At 36.6% G+C, this 13,254-nt stretch overlaps 1 protein-coding gene across 13 annotated transcripts in view; it reads right to left on the bottom strand.

The window, feature by feature from the left end:
* Positions 1–13,254, bottom strand: part of MBTD1 (mbt domain containing 1) — a 40,453-nt gene that overhangs the window by 5,246 nt on the left and 21,953 nt on the right. For all 13 annotated transcript variants that reach the window (XR_008238224.1, XM_052807671.1, XM_052807673.1 and 10 more), the window contains 4 exons: positions 12,880–13,027; positions 10,177–10,259; positions 9,609–9,843; positions 8,863–8,940 (listed from right to left, as the gene is read on the bottom strand). Coding sequence is in view for 12 of the 13 variants with exons in the window: in XM_052807671.1 (XP_052663631.1) it covers positions 8,863–8,940; positions 9,609–9,843; positions 10,177–10,259; positions 12,880–13,027 (544 nt within the window). In the remaining variant the exon portion in view is untranslated. The remainder of the gene's footprint in view (positions 1–8,862; positions 8,941–9,608; positions 9,844–10,176; positions 10,260–12,879; positions 13,028–13,254) is intronic.

Below are 13,254 nucleotides of genomic sequence, written 5' to 3'. Positions count from 1 at the left end.
AGAACCTTGATCTGTGGAAGACAAAAGTGCTGTCTAAACGATAAGACACATAACTGGTTACTTGGATATGCTGCTAATACCTTAAGCAAAGGCTACACAGAAATCAGGGATACAATCTGAAATTCACCAGGCATGTTCTTTTTCTTCTCTCCCCCCCCAGTATTTGTAGAATGCTTCTGCAGGTACAGGAGTAATAGCCGTCTCCATAATTTGGCTTGCCTTTGGCTAATTTGAACCAAAATCCTTACATTTAGATATTTAATGATACTTTGCTTCATTTGTCCCTATTATACAGCTTTTAACTACAATCCTCCATAAGAAAAGCTTAGCTACAGCTATACCACAAAAGTTACTTGAAAGAAGAATAAAAAAAGCTAATGGAAGTCATCTGACCAATCATGATGGAAGTAAAAGGGATGCAGATGCACAAGGTACTCCCTTTTTAAATAGCCTCTGTGATTTGCCTGGAGACAAAGAAAGACAGTCTGATGAAATGTCATTCAAACCCCCAAAACATAAATATAGAACGCAGCAATGAGGTCCAGAATATGTGCAGAAGTAGGGTGAGTCTCTCAGAACAGTCTCCTTCTCTGACAGGCTGGCTATAGGCTGTTTTTAAAGAGTAGCTGTCCAACGGTTGCATTTCAGTGCTTAAAAGATCATTTCATATGACTGAAAGATGCAAAGTACTCACGTACCCTAAAGAAGCACCGTGACTTTGCTAGAGAGTGAAACCACTTCATACTTACAAGATGAAGAAGTACTGAAACCTTCTGCTGTGCTTATGACAGTACACTAGGGGAGAGAGCTGTTTATGAGCCTTACTGAGATCTCCAACAGACATGAAGTTTTAGTGCAGATGCCTGTCTCATTACTAATCTTAGACTACTCCCATTCAAAGCCATATAAGCATCTCCTGCAATGTGCCTACATCCTACAGCTACTAAAATGTGAGACAGTGTACAATGCTGAGGAATATGCATGCAATTAATAAGTTCCAGCCGATCTCAAATGTGTTCTTAACTTACTATATATCAGGGTTATGCCCTCCTCTTCCCCAGACTTAAAACGTGTGGCCTTTCTGGTTTCAATTTAAATTTAAACACTTTTGAACAATGACAAGGCTACATCACAAATAAAACTAATTTTGTCCAGCCTCTCCAGAATTCAGAACTTCGAAAAGTTCCCCCCAAATGATCATAGAAAGCGTCAGGTATCAGAAACCAAAGAACACAGGTGTTTTGTAGCAGATCTAACGACACAGAAAACCTCAGACTAGGCATGTCTGTGCACCACATACATGCAATTTAGGTGTAGATTTGCAGTAAGAGAGGAGAAGCTGTGCAGAAACAAACACTCCGGAACACTCTTTCTTAAGGAAGGCTTCTCTTTTGCATCAGAGACTCTGTTAAAAAACAGGCATGTACACACAAGTAGCAAGCTAAAGTAAAAATGAAGGAGTTCTTGAGAAACGTTGAGAGGTGTACAGAAGAGAGTCAAGATTTGTCCTCAGGGTCTAAAGGCGGCAGGTAGGTTACTGTGTCCCATTCTGTTAAGGGATAACACATGGACAAGGGAAACTGTTCTGGATGTATTCCACAGTCAATTAAAAATAGCAATAAGGCAGCCTACTCAGACTAAAGCAAGTTTAAGGGAGTGTAAATCAAGCAAATCTGAAGCTTAATCTATCAACCTGGCAACTGTCCTGCAGGGAGAGCATAATCCAAGGTGTCTGACAGATCATATTGCTGCAACATATCTGTTAGAAATACTTTGTTTACCTGCTACATTATATTGCCATACATATTAGAAAAAGGGAAGAGAAAGAACTACTAGATTCTTGCAGTGGACTTCTATAATTGAAGATTGATTACATTACATAAACTATCCTTAAAGAAACTCAAAATTTTAATCTACTTGCTCAGCATTACTGCTAAATGAATTTTTAAGAGTTTTTCTCTGCTCACATATACAGATGCACTATTATACTGTCAATACTTAAACCAAACCCAGGTTTTACAGCAAAAATAGGGAAAATATCAAATTCCAAAAGGACAAACTATTTTCAGATATACTTTCTATATTAGTAACCCACAAAATTTCAAATAATGCTTACATTCTGAAGATCTCTTCCCAGGTAACTGCCTTTTTCTGACACAGACAAAAATCACTCCTTATTTACTGTGTACAGTTACTTTCTCTGCAAAAGATAATCCACGCTAACCTCCTGCTTACTTCAAATATTCCCAAATCCACCTTACTGTTCAGTTTTACAGAGTGCATTTTTGTATTTTAAAGCTCTGCAGAGCTCCTCTGTGCCTTTGTGCCTCAGTAACCTATAATATGGCCTCCTATGAAATTCTGAAACAGCTGCAATCCTTTTCTATGATTCATTCAGTGACATGGTGTATCAGTGAGAATGAAAAGCTCTCTAACAGAAAAAAAACCCAACCAAAATTTAAAGGAAAAAAAAAAAAAAAAAGAGATTTGATGAGTCAGCACATTACATGCTAGACCGTGCTTAGTTCCCCACCCTGTCCGTCATTTCCCTCTGCAGTAACAGAGACTAATGTAGCTAGTTACCTGTTTTGAGGCTGGGACTGAACTCTCGGCTAGTGCTGGGAGGCTGGAAGGCCTCCGGGGCTGTCTGTGCTGGAAGGGTTCGATATGGAGGAGGAGGAGTCAACTCGTCATCACTACAGAAGCTCCTCCGCACCTCACCTGTCATGGGTGGGCTGGACAAACTGACGGGTTTCTTGCCAACCGGTATCTTCCTCTCTAAACATCAAGTCAAACTAAAATAAACGCTTGGGTTAAAGTGCATTAGGTAACTCAGACTGTTCACGGAGAAATGGCTCTGCTTCACATTCACTGATTCTGGAAAACAAGGGCCTCTACAATGGCACCATTCAGTTATTATTGGGAATTTTGTTCTCAACAACCACACTTTAGTTACTGAATTCTAGAGACTGGCTGACAGGACTTCAAGTGCATTGCTTAAAAACATGATCCACTTATTTCATACTCCACCAATGGAACACAAATGCCGTAAATTGCTTCTGTTGCAGCTACACTGCACAGCCAATATACAATCCTCTGGTTGGACACCCAAGACATAATGGGCTCAGTTCGTAACTGCAGTTGTTTCAGTGAGTGTGTCTAACAGTGACAGAAAGGATGGTTCTGGGGAAATAATCCAGTCCAGACAAAGTTTATCACCTCCAAAAACCTAGTTTAAAAATACATACTCTTAATTACTTTAGAACCGTGCTTCCCATTTTTACAGTGCCTTACAAACAACAATGTGCATTTCAGTGTTTAGAAAAAATATCTTCTAAAATGCCTTCAGATTATTAAACATTGAATTAATGAAAAAAACGTTATGAAAACATTTCGCATGCAAATTATTAACATGTTCCTCCTTTATCACTAAGATGCTCTGATTCTGTGCCTGAGGAAACTTCTCTACAATATCAGGGACACAAGCACTGTAATACATCATCTCTGCTGCTTTCAGCTATATCAAAACTATGGTTGCTAATGCTTAAGTATTCTCAGCACCGTCAGATAAAGACAACCTGACAAACAAAAGCCTAGCCCTGAAGAGACAAGGTAACTAGATTATGCATATGCTAAAGATACCACCATGCTTAAATATTCTTCTTACAAGACAACGTCAGCATGAGCCTTTTAGAGAGATAACACCATAATTAGGCAGAAAGTTGTCTACAGAATCCAGCTTTTAAAATGTTGAGGTCAAATTATCATTTCAATAACCTTATTCCAATATATACACCTACTAGAAAGCAGACAATATGAGCAGATTCTGCATACTACATTAATAATGAATAGTCTAGGCAAACTCATAAGTTACCCTTCAAGTATTCACCTGCACAGCCTTCTGACCAGTAGGTACATCGTACAAAATCCTACCCACTTGAAATAAACACCATGGGAAACAAAACTGGAAGTGATTCTCAAGTATTCACAAAAGTGCTCACAAAACTTACGCTTGCAATTAGAAATTAACAAGTAACACAGTAACTATCTAGCAAACACACAAACTACATGCAACTTGATCTTCCTTTCTTTGAATAAAAAGTAAGCAGCAATGATGGACACACTGCTGGCTGAGAACACAGTGACAAAGCAGAAGGCATAATTCAAACAGTCCACCTGGTATTTTGCATGCACACAGAATGTCTTATAGTTATAAAACATTCTAATTAAAAAGGAAAAACCTAAAAATGGTAAAATAAGCACATCTTTACAATCCAAATGCTACTAAATGGGTTCACTGTCAACATGACAAGCTGCTTACATAGCAACATAATAAATCTAAGAAAAAATACCAGCTTCATCGAAGGGTGGGCCAGGTAGGATGCTAGTTAATTTCTACTCCCTTTTGGACAGTCTTCTTACTTATAATAGACTAAAAACATTGTTAAATTTTTAAGAAAATTATTTCATGCTCTGCGTATCAGTAATCACACCAAAACAAAGTGTTTGGGCATTCCAAACAGTTGACAATAACAAATTATGCTTAAAATAAGTCCTAGGAACATCTGTATTATCAGCCTCTCCATAAAAGGTGTAACAATCTGACATGTACTTTTTCTGTCTTTATTACTAAATGTGTGCACATTAACTACTTCTAAGTCACACTAACATAAGGGAAAATTAACGTTATGTTGCCCATTGTAGATTTCAAAGAAAGGAATAAAAAAAGCACAGCTGTATTCTCAGCTCCAAATTTACTACTTTTCATGGATTAAGAAATTCTCCTAATCGAAGATATCTTAAAAATCTTCTCTCGTATTCCTTTGTTGTTGAGAAGTAAAACATTATGGCTGGATGCAATGCTTTTTAAGTTGCTCCCATTCAGCGTTGAGTGTTAATTCTGCTGGTTATACTAGTTTCTGTAGTGGCACAGCTGAACAACAGGAGTCTGACTTTCTTCCTTTACCATAATCCCATTATGGCAGAGTTCACTATGTAATCACTTCTACTCCACACCAAATACATGCTACTCACTTCTCAATGGACTCAGTAAGGAGGTAAAATACTGCATTAGAAATCTGCATCATTATACACAGCAGAATGACTCAAAGACATTCTGCAGTGCATTGTGAGTACATGAGAAAAATATGTGGAAGTAACTTCTTTGTACCAAAAATAATCTAGTTTAATTAAGACATATACAGAGCTTCTTGTTAATCAGCTGTGGTTACTTTACCATGAAAGCATTATTACTGCATTATACAGTTTTATGACTGAAATCCTTCTCAAAATAAGACTTTCTATTTATTTTTATTTACAAGTGCTGAACAATAAAAAGCTACAGAAAACATTTTCTTAGTATTATTTCCTGTGACTCAACACTTCTGTTGCCATAACCCACTAAGAATAAACATGTAGGAGGCAGCCAACTATAACTTTTCATGACCTTTTTCTTTTATCTCCTTTTGATGATTAAGTAGATTTCTTAGTATTGAGTAAACAGCCCAGTAAACAAACCCATGAGAAGTTATTCCTTGTTTCCATAGCCCATATTTATTTCAGAGGTTAGCGTGAAACAAAGAATAAATTCCACTATAACAAATCTTCCTATGGCACTAGATAAAGGGAATTTCCTTTCCAGAGTTTGTGTCACACTTACTGTAAGACAGATATCAAGAAACTTTTGCCAAGGCATTAGGTGGAAGAAAGGGGATGAGGTAAGGAGCAGAATGGTCTAGCACAGCTTGCTAAACAAAATCTGCTCAGACAGTCTAGAATTATCCGAGAACAGGTCCTACAAAAAGGTAATTAATGATATACCCATCTTTCCCTAGCTTAAGGCAACAGCACTCACAACCTTCTCTAGATATACTCAAATCAGCTGTTTTTTCTGTACCTGAATTCTATTTAAAAAATACTGCTGCAAGATCCTGAACAGGATCTGGATTTTACTGTTTATTTCCTCAAACAGCAGAAAGAAGAAAGAGTACAATGTTTGAGGCCCTTAACAAGATGTCGAAAGAACTCCCCAGACACCTGCTTTATCTGTGGCACTCACTGCTCAACTTCTTTTTATGACTGAAAATCAAAATAGCGAAGGTTGCTTTCTGCAATGACTAGTGAAGAAGGTTCCAGTTTGCCTTAATAGACCCATTCACAAATTTAGCAGGAAGACAAGGGTTTTAATTCCTCACATGAGTTCTACACAAGTGCAGCACAGCTGCACAGCTCTTCATTTAGGTCAATTTTTCTACCTCAGGGAAAGCCCTAGATAAAAACAAAGTTTTCATCTCATTTGACACAATTCTCAAAATCACTGCAGGAAGCTAGGGTAGACCTAACTCAAGAGTTTAGCTTCAGGTTCTACTCAGAATGAAGATATCTGTTTTCCTATCCCAGGTCAACAGGCCCTTTCCTGATAGCTAGATCTGTGACGGAACAGAAATCAGTGGATGCATCTCATTTCAACACAACAAACTACCGTTCAAAGATAAAAAGATTTGAAATAAGGGAAATGGATGACAGATTATTATTTTTTTTTCTTTTTTTAGCTCACACAAACCTGTCTGAATATTTTTTTTCCAATCACCTCCAGATTAGCTGATTAATTCCACGAAAACTATTCTGGTTGAAACTGAATTACTTTAAAATAGGTCAGCATCTGTCTACAGACCCCTGCTCCAGGTTTTATGCAAGAGTTTTCTTAGGGACAGTTAGTTCACATTGCACAATTCAAACTAGCAATTGGTCCATTTAATCAGACTTTACAATGAGTGTCAGACTCATCTAGAGTTCTTTTCCCTCACCATATTTAAAGCTTTATTTTTATGAAATCTTTCAACGCTTGCCAATAGTTTCCTCCCATATCTATTATTTTATCTAGGATCAGTGGCCAAAGGCACATTGAAATCCACATCGCCTTTGGAAGTCTCTGATCATAGCATTGGCAGTAATACTGAAGTCATCAAAATGACTGATGCTTTGTAAGACAAGGTTGTCCAGAAGTTAAAGACCACATAAGGATTCATCATCAGGAGATACACTTTACTGAAAACAGCTACAAAAAGCATCTGCAAAGCAGCTACACCTCACATATACAGAACAGCATAGTCTGGATTTCAGCAGCCTCTGTATTTCAAAATGAGATGTAAGGGATGGGGGAAAACTCCTATCTTTCAGGGAATGTGCCTTAAAATTTTAGTTTTGTACTTGGATGAACTCAAGTCTCAGAGCAACAAAACTCTCTAGAAACAAGTCTAAATAAGTCAAGATGATACAGATTCTAATGTTAGGAAAAGCCTCATGTTCTCACTTAGAAGAGTATTTCACATAATAAAATCTCTCCTAAGGTCACATTAAGGACTGTTAAAGATTATTGTTGGTCAGGCTTGCTGACTTGCAGGTAAAATAACTGTCAACTTCAATAAAACTGTTGATTTGATTGTCTGCTATTGTCCTATTAGAAAATACCTTGACAAAGCAGCAGGGCCAATTCAAGAGGACAGATAATAGACCCTTTTCTGTAGCTGATCTACCCATATGTCTGCAGTGTAAAATACTGCACCTTCTTTCCAACTCTCCACTGTTTCCAAGAGAACACCAAGAGAATGAGTCAGCATAGTGATTTGATGCTCCAAACTTAATATACATAGTTAGGTTGTCTGGAAGTAGACCATCTACTTCTATCAAGACAAACTATTCATTCTTATGTGGCAGAACCGACCCCCACCCCCAAGTTGTAACTGGTTCTTTTTAAAAAAAGATACTGTAAAATCTTGAGTTAAACATCATTAAAAATTGTGTAGTACTTAACAAGACTATATAGGCTTGCCCTACGTTCTTATTTACCACGTCATCTCTTGGCACATATATTTCTTGTACAATGGCTGTCACGTTGCTGCTCGTGACTCAAGAGGTAGCTGCCTTTCAAAATTGTCCAGTTATTGGAAAACTGGCTTGAGAACCTTTGGAATAAAACTGCCATATAAAACTACAATATTGCTTAGAGGAGAGAATACAGATGGATCTGATTTCTAGAGAAGAATCATGGGAGAAGGCACAAGGTCCTCTTACAGCTGGCTGCCTCTATTCCCTTTATTTTACTTATACAAAACAGATTTTCAGTTTAAACCAACAGAGTTATGGAAATAAAAATATAGAGGAATGCAAAATGTGCATTTGTGCAAATTCAAATTGGTTGTGAATTTTGAAGATAACCCGATCCAGAGAGAAACAACTACTATGGAAAGAACCTGAATACTTCAGATTCTTAAAAATGTCATTACTATGTTTTACTGTGACAAGAATAGTCACAAACAGCAACGCTACTTACTGTTTCTGAAAATAACCACAAATAAGTTTTATTTACGTATAGCTTCCCACGAATGTCTCATCTAAACAACTGGCAAGTAACTTTTTTGTTCTTTTAGGAACCAGCTAGATGGTAATTTAAATTTTCTACATCTCATTCTTTCTGATCCAAGTAACTTGGTTCTTACTCCTACACTTGTGTTACAAAGACCAGAATTAAAACGGTGTTAATTGATACCTGAGTATTTTGTATAAGGCAGTATACCTCCATAGTCCAAGTATTATTTAATTAAAATGATGTCCGAATACCAAAAATATTGTAACACTTGTCCACCTACAATTCATATAGACTGTTATTAGCAACATTAACCCTGTTGCAAGTTATAAAAAAAAATGGTTATTCTCAATGAAAAAGTTCCTTTTATGGCATACTGCACCTTTAAGCATAAGACCTGTTTACACACAAACATTTCCAAATAGAATAGGGACTCAGGGAGAGACCGCAAACTTTTCAAACAATAGGAAAAGTGCAAACACTACTTTGTCACCCACTTTTCTTATGTCCTTTGTACTGTTGTGATTTAGCTTTTTTCTTCTGTTTTGATGAACTTGACTGGCTATCTCTTGATGCTGTGAAAAATTAAGAATTCAGAATTAAAGTTTAGTGTTTTGGAAAAACACTTCGGAATGTGTCAAGGCTGCTACACAGTTACAGAATTTCTCCTTAGTGACTGAACGAACAGAATACCTTTATTGTGGGAAAAGCCTCCCCTTAAACTACTAGCAGTAACTACTATTACCCTCCCATTAAACAACTAACAGTTCTTGAAATACAGTTATCAATTATTATCGTATAAATTGACCTGACAGGACAAGTCTTGATGCACTAAATGAAATACAGTCTTCTCACATTTAATACTTCTGCACCTGAATAGCTATGCAAACACTGAGTTCCCTCAAATTCGGTATGCAAAGCATATATATTTGCAATCCTGAAGAAAAATCAGTTCTCAGTGATGTTATCCAGAATTAACAGGTAAGTAACAGGCTTCTTCCCTGGATCAAATAAGCATCTTCTGGCATTAAAAAAATATCAAGTAGCCCCAGAAATGCCCAGAAGTACTTTAAAAGTCAAGGTGGAAGAGATTAGAACTGTGTATTTCTAAGCATTAGCAAGAATTTTTCTATTTTTGTTACGCCTGTTGACCTCACTTGAAACAGATGAAGTTAGGAAAATCATCACCCATGAACAAGGGCCAGTAAGCAACTGTTAACGTTATTTACAAAACAGAACTTACATTGTGGCGCTGGAGGCTGTAGTTGATATCCAGTTAGCTGACACCATCCCACTGGATAGAGGTCTGGGGACTCGCAATCCACCCACTGATCATATTCATCTTCCCACCCATCAAAGTGTATCCTCAAAAGACGATGGATAATGCGAGTTACTGTGGCCACACATACCAGGCGAGGTTCCATCAGATCAACAGCTTCCAGTTTCATTCCAACATGAAACCCATGGTTTGGAACTTCCTGGAAAAGCAAACACAAACAAGGCAAACATCAGTAAACAAACATATTAATTAAGATGGTTTAAGCACAGTGTTGCAATGAATATTTCGGTCAGCTTAATGCAAGAAAATACCAAGTATCAGTTATGAAGTTTCATGTACCCCTGCATTTATTTAACATTTCAGAAATATTCAAGCTTAATATACTCAAATGGTTCTTATTTCTAAAAGTCTCTGTTGTCTTAGTTTTTCAAAACTGTATTTAATGAAATGGGTCAAGCCCATTGACTATACAGACAGAAATTTAAAGAAAATACTAATTACAGTTTAAATACACACGTATAATGTTCATTACCTTATTGAAGAGCTTTACAGGTGCTGCTATTGAGTCAGTTTCCCTGAGGTAGTCAAACCATTTAAAAGGGAGTTTTGCATAACCTGTGAATTTTAAACAACATTTTCATACATCAACAGCAAACTTCATGCATAAGAACAACAACAAAAATAGTATATTGGCACCGTGTTACGGCTAAAAAGGTAACAAAGAAGCAAAACATTAACATCAGAAACTTCCACTCTCTGAGCTTTGGTCTAAGGGACAAGACAGTCACCTGGACACTGCCCATTTGCAACAAACAGATGAATGAACCTCTGGATAATATAGAAAGTGTAATTTCATGTTAACATTAATAATTCGTACTTGAAGCTTTCTGTCCACGTAGATCCTTCATCTCTACAATGCCCCACACAAATGACCCAGAACAGATCATGTAATTAAGCACATCCAGTGTCTTTCCTGTGGGGAAAGAGCTCCACTATTGAAACACTTGAATTGTTAAGAACAGAGTGGTAAGAACAAGCATGGATATTTTAAAACTTGAATAAGGCTAAAAATAGCAATAATATGGAAAATTACAGGATTTTTTTTCCAATTTTAAAAGCTATTATAAAGGGAAGAAAATAATCTCTCAAATATATTTAGCTTTTGTTCATCTACTGAATATGCATAAAACATGCAGGACTATTTGTTACTTTAGGCAACTTCTACAACTGCTTAAACCAACAATTCTCGGATTCTAGCTGGAGCAACATCAGCGTGAAAGATTTCTTTGCAGTAGTATGCAGTGTTGGACATTCTGAAAAGATCGCAGCATAGTGGGCGCGCCATGGGGAGCTATGGGAAACAGCTGCATCTCATCCAAGTGGGGGTAGAGAGCTCCCACTAAGTCATAGCTCAGTACTGCAGGGCCAGACTCATCAGGTAGCTAACATTCACAGCCCATAATGCAATCGCATTCTTGAAAGCATCTCAGCATCTTCATCTTCTACTGATTTCAGCGAGAGATGAAGATGTCTGGAAGGAATGAGCTTATAAATGTGAAGTCCAATGATTTCACAGCAACTCAAAGTTATCCACATTGCTAAATGTACTTTGGAAAAGAGCTTTCATGTTAGGTATTCAATATCTGTATGAACAGACGTAGCTGGATAGCTAACAATTAATAAGGGTAATAACGTATCAGTTTTGCATACTAATAATTTTCTTCTTAATGCACAGTTCCTCTGGCTAGACCAACATATTTGTATGCAAATCCTTTAATTAACTTCTCACCACACACACTAGAGACATGCGCTTGTGGTCCTTGTTGGAGTATTCAGAATTAAGAAACTGTCCATTTTCAAGCCCACAATTTGGAAAGCAAAATACACCTCTCATAAGAGCTAGGAAGCTTTGATCACTTTGATCCTACTCAATATGCTAATGCGCATTACGTTCTGTATTTTACTCCTGTTAATTCCTCTTTCAAATGACTTTTAGATTATTGCTTGTGTGATTTATAATCACCTCTCAGTGGATGATACAGGACTTACAGAAAACTGCAATAAAAGGGAAAATATACATGTAGATAAAGGTTGCCACAATACAAGAAACATACAAGTATCATAAATGCCTTAACAACAAAATTCACATACTATTGTGTAAGAAGTGCTTGAAAAGTAAAGGGGAAAAGTTTCATCATAGAAGGGATTTTTTTTTTCCTATTCTGTATCATCAATTTAATGTATTTATTTCTAAATTCATTGATATGTATTGATATGCATGCTTTTTCCTCCCACAAAAACTCTTCCTATTGCAAGAGACTCTTGCACCACATTTTTGAGGGGTGATTATGCCCATGAATTTCTAGGCAATAAATTCATTAAATGAGCTGACTGAAAAATAATAGTAAATCTGTCCAACTGCATTTTCCACATACTCAAAAGATGACAGATTCATTAGTGTGCAATAAAGAAAATTATATGAAATTATTTTCTTCATGTTGCATTACACTGTCTTTGTAGTTATTACATAGAAAAATAATTCAATAAATACAAGTAGAAGCCTGCAGTAACAAGAATGGAGAAAAAATCCATAGAAAAACATTATTATCTGCTGTTATATAGCTAGTTACAATCCTCTTTATAAATTGCTAGACCAAGACAATAAAATGGAAAAATGAAGGCAATACAGTCTTCTGTAGGCATATGTGCTAGTGGACGGACAGCTTTTTCTCACAGAAAGGACTATGCAGCATACAGCTCTAATGGCTACTTCCTTGAAGCTCAAATTTGTGCATATTCTTCAAAAAAATTAACTGGTATTGTTGCTAATTAGCCTAAGTCTGAGTTTCTTTACAGTGTTCGTTAATCTTTTTGGTGGCCAGGACTTCCTAAGCAATGACATATTCTAAACAGTCCTTCTAGTGACTAGCATACTTCCCATTCACTAAATGGATATACTATTCAACTAGTGGCTATCCTCAATTTCTGACAGCAAAAGCAAATTATTTTAGCCAAAGAATCAATCAGATGTTCAATTTGACTTTTTCTAAATGAAAAGTTTGTTATCTCTCCTTCAGATGACTTTGAAGTTATGCTGTTTTATTTGTTTCAGACTTCAGAAAGTCCTAAAAAGTGACATGAATTTCGTAGACTGAGTTAAGAAACAAAGCATATGGCACATACAATATCACTGAGAAATATTCAAAATAAAATGTGGTCAGAATGCTATATGTACCTCTGGGTGGAGTTAGTTCAATCATGTTAATTTCACAGAAACCAACAGGGAAAATAGAAGGGGAAGTGGCATGGTAACAAAACCAATCAGACCCATCTGCTGCTTCTGAGCCATCAATCCCAATCATAAGATAGCCATCTGCTAAAACCTTTGTAAAGAAAAACAAAATTTTACATTAAATACCTTTAACTGTGTGATAAGGCTAAAAAGAAAGCATGCCATGTTTCAAAAGAGTGAAAAGTAACTCAATAATAATGGAAGCACACCTAAAAGGACATTCAATTATCACAAAACAAAAAACTCCAAATCACACCTGTCTCCAAGATTGTGTGTACTATTGTCAAATGTACCTTTGTTAACTGCAAAGTTATGAGA

Source organism: Harpia harpyja, chromosome 14 (assembly GCF_026419915.1).
Source record: "Harpia harpyja isolate bHarHar1 chromosome 14, bHarHar1 primary haplotype, whole genome shotgun sequence".
NCBI classification, from domain to species: Eukaryota; Metazoa; Chordata; class Aves; order Accipitriformes; family Accipitridae; genus Harpia; species Harpia harpyja.
Note: the sequence above shows the minus strand (reverse complement) of the source record. Positions and strands in the feature narration are given on the sequence as shown.